A 15,075-nucleotide genomic window follows, 5' to 3' on the forward strand; every position below is an offset into this window, starting at 1 on the left:
AAGCATAAGAAGTAAGAAATGGTAAAAAAAGTTATGTACAAAAAGTATTTTCGTGAAATCAAAACTTTAAATATTATTAACAAAATAAAGCTATTAATTTAGTAAAAACAATATTAATATCGAGTATTGCCTCCGTTGGCATCAATCACAGCCTGCAATCTTCTTGGAACACTTTGGATCAGCTTTTCTGTGACTTCTTCAGGTATATTTTTCCAGACATTAAATAACGACTCTTTAAACGCAGAAAAACTTTTTCTTTCGCTCTTTGGCACACGTCTGTCCAATTCATCCCATAGATGTTCAATAATATTGAGGTCAGGGCTCTGTGGCGGCCACTCAAGTGTCTCAATTTGATTGTCAGACAACCATTTCTTTGCCAATTTTGATGTGTGCTTTGGGTCGTTGTCCGCTTGAAATAAAAAATCATCGCTTATTTGTAGATCTCTGGCACTCTGAAGCAAATGTGGGGTCAAAATATTGTTAACGTAAATGTAGCGGTCCATAGTTGATGGAATTTCGACCAAATGGCCAACTCCCTGGCCTGTCATACACCCCCATACCATAACTGATTTCGAGTGCTTCACAGTTGGACATATATTATCAGGATTAATGCTTTCGCCTCTCTTTTTAAACACTCGTTGGCGACGTTTAGTACTAATAATCTCAAATTTTGACTCATCTGACCACAAGACCTTCCTCCAGTATGACATAGGCATCCGGATGTACTTTCGTGCAAAGTCTAATCGTTTTCTCTGATTTGTTAGGCTTATCATTGGACGTCTTCGCGCAATACCACTGTAATAACCCATTTCTTGAATCCGGTGTCTAATAGTGTTTCTGTGACACAAAATGTTTCTGGCGGCCAACTCTTCCTTAATCTCATCGGTGGTCAACTTCTTATTTTTTGCCACAATTCGACTCAATATCCTGTCCTGTTTAGCACTGGTACATCTTTTTCGACCACTTCTTGCGAGATTTCTAACTGTCCCGTACTTTTCGACTTTCTTTACAATTGATCGGACAGTATTATCAGTTGTTGTAAACAGTTCCGCTATTTTTGCGTATGACTTTCCGGTGCTGACTCTCATATCATACATTTGTTGGCGAATTGCATCTGAAAATTCTTGTATTTTAACCATTTTTATGATAATCACTGCATTTACTGTTTATTTACGTGTATTCAAATTAATAACAATGCATTGGAATCAATTGGTCCCAACAATGTGTCTGAAATCACGCGCGTTTTAAAAACACGAAAATAATTTTTGTACCTAAATTATTAACACCTATAACTTTACCTTGATATATTTTGTTATTTAAACCATTGTTTTGACCATCTAGTATATCAATTTAATTGTGATTTATTACTCTATTATTTGATATCAAATTTGTTTATTTAAGTTAAAAAATAAAAAAGTTATTAAAGTTTAAAGTTAATGATATCAATATTTTTACGATACGAAATTAGATTATGTTTTTAGTGTAATATAATAGTAATCATTAATTCTAAAACATTGTATTATATTGTGTTTGACAGGAAAGTGGTCTTAGAGTTGCTATTTTATCGACAATAAAGAGTATTAAAAGTTAAATTAAAAATGATTTATCAATTGTCAAATTAAATTACAATTATTGTGAAATTGGGATAAAGTCTTATACAATAAATTTATATTTAATTTATATGTAGATTAAGTTTTGCTACAATTTGTTTTTTCATACAAATAATTTTTTTAAACGATTTTTGTTACCAGTTTTATATAAAAAATAAATATATTTTACTATAGTATATATTAAAATATTTATAAATATACTGTAATTGGTAATATATTATTTTTAATATAAATTTTAATAATTAAATGCTGGTATTTTAAAAAAGTATAAGAGTTAAACCTTAATTTGGGTTTAAAAGTTCAAATTCTATAATATTGTAAACAAATATTACTTAATTAGAAATTAATGATACAACTAAAAATAATGTTAATTTTAGTTAAATTTACAAATTTAATTTAAAATGATAATACTGTGATTAATAAAATTAGATGCAGTAGTACTACCAGTAATGATACAGTAGAGCTGCCATTTTGATGCAAAGCTTACACACATATAGATGTAATGGCAATGTATTTATCCATCTATTCATTGACTGAGCGGTTGGAATCCAATATGAGTTGCAAATCCATGGGAAGGGTATTAATGTCGATCCGACACAAACCCCAACTGAGAAAATAGCAATTCATTTGTCCACTATATTCCTCTTTAGTGTTTCATTACTTTATACTAACTTTTTTTTTGTTTTATATTCAAATATTTATATAGACATTTACTAAATCAATAGGTTATGTATAGTTATATAAGTTATTTTAAGCATAATTTATTTTGTTAAAACAATTTATAATATTTACTCAGATAAACTTTTGCTTTAAGCATAATATACTTTATAAATTATATAAAACAAATTTTATACTGTAATTAAAAATATATAGTTTACTATAATATTAAATTAAATTATTAGTATTATAATCATTATTATTATTACATAAGATAAATATAATTTATTTCTGTTATTTTGTTTGTTTAATATTTTGTTAATGAATGTTAACTATGTTTTAAAGATTAATTTAGCAATTTTTCTATCACTACTATATTACTACATAAAACTAGCAAAAAATATTAGACAAACCTAAGCAAACAAATGACACTTTTATGAAATTTTAATACATTAATGCTTTAAGAGTATAAAATAACATTAAAATCAATATTAATGGATAAAATAATAAAATTGTACATTTGCATAATAGATTTATAGGTATAATATGTTTTTAATATTATATAACAATAAGAAATGTAAACATATGCTCAATTGATCATGGTAATTATTTATTAATTTTTAATAAATAGCACGTCAGACATAATGCAGAGTTAAAAATAAAAAGTTATACAGTATTTATGCATTAACTACAATAGTGTATAATAGTAATACATCTATTATTTTATATTTATATATACTAAGAGAGAGAGAGAGAGAGAGAGAGAGAGAGAAAGAAAGAAAGAAAGAAAGAAAGAAAGTAATAGTAATGTATATACTGTAATATGTTTTATACTACAGTATATTATAGAGTATTTGCTTTAAACGACAAGTGTTTGAATTATTTAAGTTTATACGACGGGTTGTATTTGATTGTAATAACAGTTTGTTAGTTGTTTTGTTTGCCACATAAACATTTAATAAAACATTTTGTCTTTTTATATATTGATTTAACCAACAAATGATTTTGTTGTTTTCATTATAATTTTATTAAACATATATGAGAGCAACAAGTTTATAATAAGGTCATTGTAACAAAATATAATTTAGTACCATATATACTGTATATATATATATATATATATATATATACCAGTTAAGTACACCAATACTGTAGTTATATAACATATATTTAATATATTATTGTCTCAAAGGAAAATATTATTAAAACTCAACATAAGTTAATTATTTTAATACTATGCTATAAGTTTAAACACATAATCAATAAAGGTCTCAGTATAATTTTCTATAAATATGCCTCAAATTAATAATTAAAACAAGTGATACATAAAATTAACAAAAAAAAGTGCAAAATATTTGTTTATTTAAAAAACATTTAATATGTGCCGATATGCCATAAAATATATAAATAAAACAAACCAATATATTAAACAAATAGATAAATAAACAATATTATGCCATAAGGATAACAGTAGAGCTCAAAACTGATATTAAATTTATAATGATTAGGTTAGGATAGTTGGGTGATATTTTTTAGAGAGAATAACATAAAATCAAAATTATGACAAAAATAAATTAAAACAATATATTGAAAGTCCAATAATTGTAAAAATAATAATTAGAAATTTGTGGAAATCAATAAAAAACTATTCCTGATTTTTACATCTAATATACAGTAAATATACAATTTATACAATTTATACCTGTAATACCACACTTAGATGTATATTATACAGGGTATATTTGCATTACATTGTATAATATTATTAATATATCGTATGTATTGTATAGATGAGTATAGAGTATACTGTATGTAATGTTGATTTTAGTTAGTATTTGTTGAAATGTGAAAGTAACCCAATTAATCCACCCTTCCTTTAATCCACCCTTCCTTTAATTGTATTAAACACTCATTTCTCAAATAAGTAATATATTTGTATTTTAAACTAAACAGTCTTTTATTTACAAAATACTTTAAATTTTAGTTAATATTGTTTGTGGTTAAGCAAAAGCAACAAAACGTTTTAAAAAATAAAATGTAAATAATTTTTTATATTGTATTTTGTTAATATATATATTATATAATATATAAATATCACAGTATTAATAAAAAGGTATTATTCTAATATATTTGCAAAATTGATAATTTATCAGCAAATATAATACATTACTAAAATGTAATTTATACCATATTTTTAAAAACTTGTTATATAATGTTTTATTTCGGTGTACAAGTGATTGACCATTGATTTGATAATTTTGTACTGTATATTATCAGTACCGATACTATTTGAATGGTATTATATTAATATTAAATTTATGTTATATAGTTAATGATGTGCACTATAAGGTTCAACTACTTATATTAAAGTTGTCGACACCACACGGTATCGATGGCACCTACAGGTGCGCAACAGGCTGTAAGTTCTGCAAGGCTTCAGTCACAAACATATACTCATACATTGTTTTCAGTAAAATAAATAAAATGATTTTGAACCATACAGAGTGGACCATAACCTATTGTAACAAAAAATGCAAAATATATAATTATAATTATATAACAAAACCTTATTTTAAAATAATAATCTTTAAGACATTTTTAGAATAAATGTTTAAAATAATTTTTTAATTTAATGATCTATACTAAATTATTTTTAAAAATTACTAAAATTGTTTTTTAATTTAGTTTTTATTAAACTATTAAATTATTTAACATTAAGTAAGATTTGTCTATTTATATTTTTATTAGTTAAATAATTATATTTAATTTCTAATTTTTAAAAACTAATTTAGTATAAAACATTTAATTTTTATTTTATTTATAATTTAAAAATTATCTTAAACATTTAATCTATAAATATTTTTTTAATTTGTATTTTTAAATAATGTTTTGTTATATATTTATAATATTTATATTTTATATTATTTGTTATAATAGTTTATGGTCTACTCTGTACTCAAATTAATTTTATTTAATTTACTGAAAACAATGTATATGTTAGTGACGTAGTCCTGAGTAAAACTTGCGCAATGTCTTTGCCGGCTATAGTTTAGTAAAGTTAGTAGACATGACATGACATGTCAATTGTGACTCAACTTTGTATGCCTTACTGTACTGTACTTACAGTACTTTATTCTAACATTTGTTGTTATATAGCAAACAGTGGTTTAGCTATCACTTGGTCTTCAGTTGCGCATTCAGTTTGGTTTAGTTAAGACTTAGACGTTGTGAGAGTTAGTCGTGTTTTTCAAATAAATAAATAAATAAACGTTTTTTCGTTATTTCTCCCGATTTACCAAAATATTGGTTGCATTGAGTGACCAATCAATCGATGCATTAATATATATATATAAATATTTATATATATAATACTAATCATATACATAGTATATATAATTTATGATAAATATATGTGATTTTGATATTTGATTAAAAGTATTGAAAGCAAAAACTATAATAAAACTTATAATACATTATCTAATTGCTAAAAGTTTAACCATATGTTGACGTTTGATGATTAATATTAGACTCATATAACAAGTGATGTGTTTGTGAGTGAATACATAAGCATAAAGTATATGTATAAATATATAATGTTATATAATATAAGTGTTGTATATATGGGTAATTTAATTATAGACTAAATGAAAGTTGGGTGCTATAAGTACTGAGCAATCGGGTGTACTTTCAAGTCGATAACACTACACCCGGAGCCGGGTATTAATTAAAGCTGTTATTGCTTGAGAATACACGTGATCGCGCAGTCGTCTCTACTAATGATTAATAGCATCCAAACTCATCAAATAGGAAACGATGGGTTTGAATGGGTTTTCATGGGTTTGATGGGTTTGAATGGTTTGATTACTTTACTACTACTACTAATTCAATCAATTATTTAATCTAATTATTTGCTATTATATTCACCAATAATTTATACAAACATTTAATATATATTGTATTTTTTATTTTCATTCTTTCAAAATTCATTATAAAATTTTTCAAACATTTTGTTAAGTAATAATAATGTTAATAATGTTTATTTTAAAAATAATAGCCAAAAGCAATAATCACAGATTTAAATGAAATATTAATTTTTATTTAGTATATAAATTTGATTACTGGGAATATTAAAGTAAATACAAAAATGTAAAATGATTTCATTAATTCTTGATTTTTGTGCGACAATGATATTTACAGCGTCTATAAATGATAATCATATTGTTTTCAAATTAATTATTAATATAAAATAATGAAAATTGCAAAATAAACTAATTTTACAATTAATAGCAATTACCTGGGTTTGGGTCGCGAGTCAATTACCTGATTGATCTCAAAACCACTATTTTTCATATAATTGAAGATTGAATAGTTGCCTAAAAAATGAGCTTAAAATGATAGATAATATAAAAATTACCGGTAAATGCAATAATAAATTGTGTGATAAGTGTAATACCTGTACCAAAAGCAAAGAAAAAACTTTGATTTGGATTTGTTTGCAATATTGTAACCACTCTTTCACTCATTCTTTTATTTCTTTTAATAATTATTTCACTTTTAAAATAATTATCTATTTGTTTGGCTAACTCTATATCTTGAGTTCTCTTATTTCTTATTATTTTAGGAACCTATTAGTTGATGATATATATTAAGTCTTAACTTATTAATTACATAAAATATAGTATAGATTATACTTGAGAAGTGTCGTAGTTGAAGATGAGTTCATTAAGATAACCACAATTATAATGTTTGATGAGGTCATCAGTGGTTAAGGTTGAGCTTAAAATGCCGAGTCTTATGCTTTCGTGTTGGTATAGGGTTTGGTTCAATGCAAACACTACTTGAGAGAAGTTGAGTCCATTTAATGGTATACATTGCTCCTCAACCTAACATTTTAAACATATTTACTATATATGTATATAAGAAGGCGGTCAATCGATCTTGAGCGGCGTATTTTTTGAATAACTTTTGAACGGTTAGAGATAATTTAATTCTGTAAAATACATTTAAGAATATCATATCGACCACACTTAATATACACACAATCACAAAACTAGGATGACCATATATACAAAATATCGGGACCAACGCAAGACACTATGCTACAGGTCAAACTACAACAGACTAATTTTTTATGACAATGTAAATATGTAGTCAAGAAATAATAGTTTAATATAAAAAAAGAATCATCAAAATCGGATTGGTACTTTTATTTTTATACCTTGTTCAATTTGTCATAAATCACATTGTATAAAATTGTCTAAAATAAAATTGACGTTATTTATGACTATTATATATTTAGAAGATTAAATTTTCAATTATATTATTATTTCTAAAAACAAAATTTTATTATGCCGACTAGTTTTCGAAATAATCGACTTTCAATATGAATCACACTATTGTAATTTGATATTATAATTTATATTGAAAGTCGATTATTTCGAAAACTAGTCGACATATTAAAATTTTATTTTTAGATTTAGTGATAACATGAAAATCTTCATTTAATAAGTATATAATATTTACAAATAACGTCAATTTTATTCTAGACAATTTTATACAATGTGATTTATGACAAATTTAACAAGGTATAAAAATAAAAGTACCAATCCGATTTTGATGATTCTTTTTTTATATTAAACTATTATTTCTTGACTACAAATTTACATTGTCATAAAAAATTAGTCTGTTGTTGTTTGACCTGTAGCATAGTGTCTTGCGTTGGTCCCGGTATTTTGTATATATGGTCATCCTAGTTTTATGATTTCGTGTATATTAAGTGTGGTCGATATGATATTCTTAAATGTATTTTACAGAATTAAATTATCTATAACCGTTCAAAAGTTATTCAAAAAATACGCCGCTCAAGATTGATTGACCGCCTTCTTATATCTAGTGTTAAACCATCAGAGCATCAAATGTGGTAATTATATGAATTGATTTACCCTTTCAACAGATCCAATCTGTTTATTAAGTCGTTGTGCTTCTTGTGCTAAATACATGTCAAGTACAGGAATATCTTTTGATTTGATATCACTTTCAGTCAATGAGTTAATCATTAACATCACCCAAACAGGTCTTTTGAGTTGCCAGTTGTGAGTTATAGCGTTATAAAGATATTGTGCATAATATCCGCGCGCCCTCTGGTCCGGTGTCATCCAAGAGGGCAACTTCTGTCTGACATAATCTAAATGTCTTCTTAGTCTTAAATAAAGATCACTTGGAAGTACATCTATAAGTTTAACACCTTTTGGCAGCATTTGGCATTTGGATAAAGTCGAGGCCGTCAATGGATTCAATAGATCCAACTCGAAGAATATATTATGACTCGTCTGGAAAGCTATTTTGGCCCGATTTGGGATTGAATCCCAAACACGAGTATAAGGAACATGAATGGTGCCGAAGAAGTACGAAACTGGACTCTCTTCAAGTGATTCAAGTGATGCACTTCTCTTGATTGACCAAAGAAAAGACGACTTCGCTCTACAATTACTCTACATATCAATTGATTTTATGTATTATATTATTGTTATTATATTATTATTACAATCTATACTATCAATCATATGATATAAATGATATATACCTTCAATTTAGTGCTCTTATAATAAGTAGTCTTTGCATAACATTTAATAAATACTTCCAAACAAATGAAGATCACCTAAAATATTATACATATATTGTTAGTAAAATTGATTAATAAATTGATAACAATATGTAATAACTAACCAAAAGAGTGATTGTATTTGCAGTCCATTTGATGCCCCGTTTAGTCCATAATTCCATAATCTCTTAATTCTTTCATTGATATCAATCAATATTTATAATTATCTTATTTTTATACATAATTTACTATTTTTTCATATATTTATTTATCAAATGATTTAAACAAATTGTTAGAAATAATATACAATAAAATTCACATAATTTGAAAGTTGTGTAAATTATTGACCAATTTTTGTCATTTTTATCATTTTTGTTATTTTATTATATGTTTTGTTGATAAACACATTCATCAAACCAGTGGTGAAGTTATGTTATGTGAGATGTTTTGGGTGAGTGACTACTCAACCAATAGTCCATCAGTGAAGCCAATCATGGAATGGCATTCAATAATACAAAGCAATGGCAAACTCAGCCAAATATATATATATAGTATATAAGCCATACATACTGTATATACATGTGTTATATCTTATATGGCCCGCAGGTTATACCACTTATCTATTTATATCATACTCTATATAATTCAATATTTAATATTTAATATACAGATATAGGTATATATACTGTATATATTAAATTTCATTTATTACTATTTTTCTAATAAAATGTAATTATTGTTTGCAATTGTTTTATTTATAAACATTTTATTTTTTTAAAAAGTTATTTTTTAAATATACTGTATAATAGCTTATATTAAATTTTTAAAATAAGTTTGAAATAGATATACCGTACATAATATGCTCATATTATATTTATACATATATTGATTGTTTAATAAAATAGATGATTTTTATATTAAAAATAAAAATAAAATTATATTTATATACATTATATATAAATAAAATTTATCATAATATAATTAACATTTTCGAAAATTTATTTTATAAATATAAATATTTAAGTGTATATGTTATAATAAAATATCATAATATAGCATGGTCAATTTTTAAACATGTTTTTAATGTTGTTTCTTAAATCGGTATTTGAAATATTATTATTTCCTATGCGAACACTAGGAGAACCTATTGATAAATAAAGTAATTATAAATTTTTACTAATATATAGTATATTTGATGCTTTATTAAAATTGTAATTTAATTGAGTATATGAATGAATACATTTAAATGAGTATATTTCACATATAAGCAAATTATTTAATTCAAATTTTATTCTTTAAATATTCAAGATATAAAAATCTCAAAAAAATATTTTTTTCTATTTTAATATAAATTAAGGTAAAACGTTATATAAATCTAATATCTAATACAATATTTTTATGGTAAGAATTAATTTTCTAAAAATAAAATATAAGGTAAATGAGAATTGCATTTATTATAATATAATTTTTATTTATATACATTATTAACATTTATTATTGTATTATTGCAGATATTCTATATTTCTATAAAAACGTTTGTTTTAGTTATTAGCATTAATGCATTAATATATTGTAATGGGTAACAAAATAGACTACAAATAAGTAATTTAATATAATATAAAAGTTTAGCATGTTTTTAATTTACAAATTAGATAATTAGTAAATATTTGCAAATCGTTTTTATCATTTTTGACCAACAAATACATATTTTTTTAGGTAATAAAATAATTATTTATAATTATGAATTTTCTTTTAATAATATGATACAAATAATGTAATATGCAATGTATTATGCAATAACAGATTAGTAAAATTAATTTTTAAACTAATTATCAAAATTGTTAGGTTTTGTTAGGGATTAGTGTATAAATATTAAGTTTATCTGTTGTTATTCATACTACTCTATAATAGTTTTTTAAAAATATTAAATAAATAAAAATATGTTAAATTATCTTGGTAATTCTTATAAATGATTCGTTTTTAAATATTTATTATATAAAATCAATAGTAATATTATCCTAATATTTTAGTACCTGAAGGCTTAACAAAAAATTATTCGTTAAGAATAAAATTATATATATATATATTACCGGTAATCTTATATATTATATAAATTATATACTGAGTCAAACCTATATTAAAATGAGGTATAATATCGAGTCTATCGAGTCGATGTGGGAATTGTCTTCGGAAACTTTCGCCGGCACTTAAAGATCCTCCACTACTTGTTGTTAATGTCGTATCATTTGACTTATTGTTTGGCACTAAAGGCACAGATTGACTAAATTTGTGTCGATTGGAACCGTTATCAATGTCTTCAATCTTTACATTCAAATGAGAAGTTGATTTGATATCATTGGGTTTATTAATAATTTTCTTGTGTCGATCTGATAATTCAAAACACCTGAGTGTTTCGTTTACTGGAAAACCTAATAATTGATATTTTATAACCTATTAATTAATAGTATACTTACTTAACTTTACTTTGCTTAAGAGCTGATCTCTTCTTTTTGGTCTAAAATAATTGGTAACCATATCTTCTTGAGCAGCCTTTTCTAATTTTAAGAATAATCTGTCTTCAGAAGGATTGCCATCACTTCCATTTTCTTCATTTCCATTAATGGTAACACCATTAGGTGACGTGTTATCATAGTTTGGTCGATAATTATTAGACAGTGCCTGTTCTCTAACTCCCTGTTGCATACCTCCAGGAGGTGGCGGTAATTTTGTCTGAGAGACAACCAAATCAGGTAATCGCCATTTCTGGAGATCTTCATCCCAAACGCTTTCCATTTTAATTTTATCAATGTTTGCATAATTACAATCTCGTCGAAGACAAGGCTCAACCTTTTCAAGGATTTGTGACAACAATTTGATTTGTCCGACTTGTCGACGAATTGTTTCCAAATAATCTAAAATTTAATTGATTTAAAAAAATTAATTTCAACACTATATTGCATTTAATCTAAATACTAAACTACCTGTGCGTTCCGTTTCAAATTCACTTTGAAGATCATTGACCTCCTGTTCCAATGCCTGTATCTTTTTCTTAGCTTTTTTTAACAAAATAGTTCTTACTCTCAGATCTTCTGTAATATCTCCATAAGCTTTAAGTAAAAGTCTGTCGTCATTGTCATCTAATTTGGTTAATGCCTCAGAGATAGCGTTTATCTTTTTCTCCGCAATTTTTTTACGTTTGTCTCTCTTTTCTATAAACTCGATATCATTAGCTTTTTCTCCGCCAACCATTTGGCCTTTAATTGCTTGTAATCTTTCCATAGCCTGCGCTTGCATTTCAATAATGTTTGTATTCTCAATGTTGTCGTTATGATTGTGATCTAAAGTCACACCTAATTGTGGTTTTTCTTCAGTAATTTTTTGTTCATAATTAGACTTTAATTTATTCATATCTTCTTTAAGTTTTGCGTTGCTTTCCATTTCTTCTTTATATTTTGCGGCCAAATCTTTCATTTTTAAGTCATACTCTTCTTTAATTTTTTCGATATCAATGTTATAACTCACTGGACTTATATCTAAACAAAATTGTTTATATTGTATTAATTATAAAATAAATTAATTAGTATTAACTTACGATTATCGTCGGGTATCTGACCATTGATCAGACTTTTAAGACGAATGATTTCCTGTTGATATTCTCTCAGAAGAGCATCTTTTGGGTCTTCATTAATCTTAGGTTTGTTTTTAATATTCTTAGCTCTATTTGCATACCTTAAAGTGCTAAGTGTTTCGTCATAATTATTATCTGCTGGTGAAAGACAGGCAACCATTAAAGTCTTTGTATTTCCTCCGAGACTATCCTGAAGAAGTCGTGTAAGTTTTGAGTCTCTATAAGGAATGTGTTTACTTTTTCCGTCAACCAGTGCTGAGATGACATTTCCCAAAGCAGAAAGTGATAGATTTATTTTAGTCGCTTCTTTGAGTCGATCACCTGTAGCTCCTGTCTTACCCTGTCTTTCACTTCCAGCCAAATCAACTAAATTTAATTTACCTTTTCTTATATTACTATCACTATCATCACTCAATTCAATGTCCATTCTTTCCAAATATATAGTAAATATAGAGTGACTTCTTGAAGAGTCGGCATTCATGAGTGTAGCGCCGACTGACCTATTTTTCCACCCCCTGTCCATTATTTGTTCACAACTCTTGACGTCGTTAACGGTATGCGTTGATAGGTTAGTCACATAAACACCGGTGTCGTTATGCTCTTTGAGATCCAATTTCTTTTTAGTGTCTTTTCCTAACAAATCACGTATTTCTTCATTATATATCTCAAGATAAGACGCCAATACTAAAAACTTTGTATTTTCAGCGGTAGCTATCGCTTCAAATATATGCTCAAATGATCTAAAAAATTGGTTTACAATATATTTAATAATTATTTTTATTATATATACTGTAATATATATATATAATAGATTGTTAAATACCAATATTATTTAAGTTAATTTTCAAAATTGTAAATTATTATAACCCTATCAGTTTTAATCTATAAATAAAATATTTAATAAATAATTGCTTATATTTTTATATAAAAATTTAAACAATATTTTTAAATATTAGTCAATATACAGTATAGTGTAATCAATTTGTGTTATTATATTTTATATCAATAATTTGATTAATCAAACTATAGAAGTGAAATGTATAACAATATTGAACTAGATTTAAGATTTTTAAAAATTTATTAATTTAAAAATAAATATAAAAAACTTAATAATTATATGAGAAAAACTGAAAGCTCGTTTGAAAAAATTGATCGATGACATTGAGGTCCGATTTATTAATTAAAATTAAATTATTAAAAAATTAAAAGAGTTACACAAATATGACAAACCTGGGAATAATGCCTTTTTGAGAGGAAGGGCTATTGATTCCTTGCATTGTAAATGATTTGCCACAACCGGTCTGTCCGTAAGCAAATACTGTCCCATTGTATCCTTCGGTTACACTCTTTATAATAATCATATAAATTATTTGTAATTAATTTTTTAATAATTTAAATAATATAAATAATATAATAGTTTGAAACCTCAACTAAAGGAAATGCAATTTCATTATAGATTTGTTCAGTAGTTGCTTCTATATAATAGGCGCCGTCATATGAAAAAGTTTTTGGTGGACCTATTAAATCATTTGGATTATTGATAGAGCATTGACCACATGACTGGTCGATATCTAATATTGCCTATTAATTTAAATTTAATAATATTTTATTTATAAATAATTGATAAATATTTAAAACTGAATATACTTTGCAATTTAGATCTTTTTCTCTTTGATTTAATGGTCGGCACCGGACTATCACTTTAACAGCTTCTGAAGCCATAGAAAATAATACAATTGAAATTTTTTTATATTTATTAACACAATATATCACAGAATATACTAATATTAGACTTATTCAACAATTTCTATGTTAACAATAATATAGGAATTTATGAAAATAACTAAATGGATAATCATTGATCACAATTAGTTGGACAACACCAACAATAACAACATATTCATGTGTTTCTAAAATTTAATTAATTTTTCGAAAATATTTAACTAAATTCATAATTATCTTTATATATATAACTAATATTCATATATATTTTTATTTGATTTGAAAGTAATGTTTGAAACACAATTGAGTTGCTATGGAATCAGTGTTATGAAGAAGTCAAGGACAGACTAAAACCAATGAATCAAATGGTTTGAAATCTGCATATATTTGCCAATACATTACAATTGTATAATCGTCTAATTGGTCCGACTATTGATTGACACAACAATTTACATAACGTATCACACAATTCAATAATTAAAAGCTTTTTCTATAAAATTCAATATCTCTTAACATTAATAACAGTATGGAATATACATATATTACAATGTAATATATAATATTTAATAATTACATATAATTTATAAATTTATATACAGTATATAACTACACTATATATATAGTATATGAATACACTTGTAATGTACTAATATATTATAACTATACGTTAAAACATTAATACATTTACACAAAAATGATTTTATTAATTTAATTAATATATTGCCTATTTATTTATTGTTGTTTCTAATTTGTCTAAACATCATAATTTAAAATGAGTCATATCAAATTAATTTTGTATAATTATTTTTTAAATCTTAATATTTACATATTATTATATACTAATATTCACAAATTTT

General features: G+C 25.0%; 2 protein-coding genes across 2 annotated transcripts; both read right to left on the reverse strand.

Annotated features, from left to right (window-relative positions):
• Positions 1-6,547: 6,547 nt before the first annotated feature.
• Positions 6,548-9,050, reverse strand: LOC128960258 (metalloprotease TIKI2-like). Its single transcript, XM_054306330.1, has 6 exons — positions 8,994-9,050; positions 8,851-8,925; positions 8,210-8,758; positions 6,959-7,150; positions 6,721-6,892; positions 6,548-6,652 (listed from the first exon to the last, which is right to left on the reverse strand). Exons 1-6 carry the CDS (start codon positions 9,048-9,050, stop codon positions 6,558-6,560), a joined length of 1,140 nt encoding a protein of 379 aa, XP_054162305.1. The 3' UTR covers positions 6,548-6,557.
• Positions 9,051-9,929: 879 nt separating this feature from the next.
• Positions 9,930-14,218, reverse strand: LOC128960259 (osmotic avoidance abnormal protein 3-like). Its single transcript, XM_054306331.1, has 8 exons — positions 14,144-14,218; positions 13,922-14,077; positions 13,727-13,842; positions 12,457-13,236; positions 11,850-12,394; positions 11,343-11,780; positions 11,001-11,297; positions 9,930-10,012 (listed from the first exon to the last, which is right to left on the reverse strand). Exons 1-8 carry the CDS (start codon positions 14,216-14,218, stop codon positions 9,930-9,932), a joined length of 2,490 nt encoding a protein of 829 aa, XP_054162306.1.
• Positions 14,219-15,075: the final 857 nt, after the last annotated feature.

Source organism: Oppia nitens, unplaced genomic scaffold (genome assembly GCF_028296485.1).
Source record: "Oppia nitens isolate AA-2021 unplaced genomic scaffold, nextdenovo-longstitch-racon4-pilon3 scaffold4_pilon_pilon_pilon, whole genome shotgun sequence".
Classification (NCBI taxonomy): Eukaryota; Metazoa; Arthropoda; class Arachnida; order Sarcoptiformes; family Oppiidae; genus Oppia; species Oppia nitens.

Coding starts and splice junctions, on each gene's coding strand:
- LOC128960258 (XM_054306330.1), bottom strand. CDS start 9,050: ATGGAATTATGGACTAAACGGGGCATCAAATGGACTGCAAATACAATC. Junction 8,926..8,993: donor CAAATACAATCACTCTTTTG/GTTAGTTATTAC, acceptor ATAATATTTTAG/GTGATCTTCATTTGTTTGGA. Junction 7,151..8,209: donor AGATTGGATCTGTTGAAAGG/GTAAATCAATTC, acceptor TTAAAATGTTAG/GTTGAGGAGCAATGTATACC.
- LOC128960259 (XM_054306331.1), bottom strand. CDS start 14,218: ATGGCTTCAGAAGCTGTTAAAGTGATAGTCCGGTGCCGACCATTAAAT. Junction 14,078..14,143: donor AAAAAGATCTAAATTGCAAA/GTATATTCAGTT, acceptor TTAAATTAATAG/GCAATATTAGATATCGACCA. Junction 11,781..11,849: donor ATTTGAAACGGAACGCACAG/GTAGTTTAGTAT, acceptor ATTAAATTTTAG/ATTATTTGGAAACAATTCGT.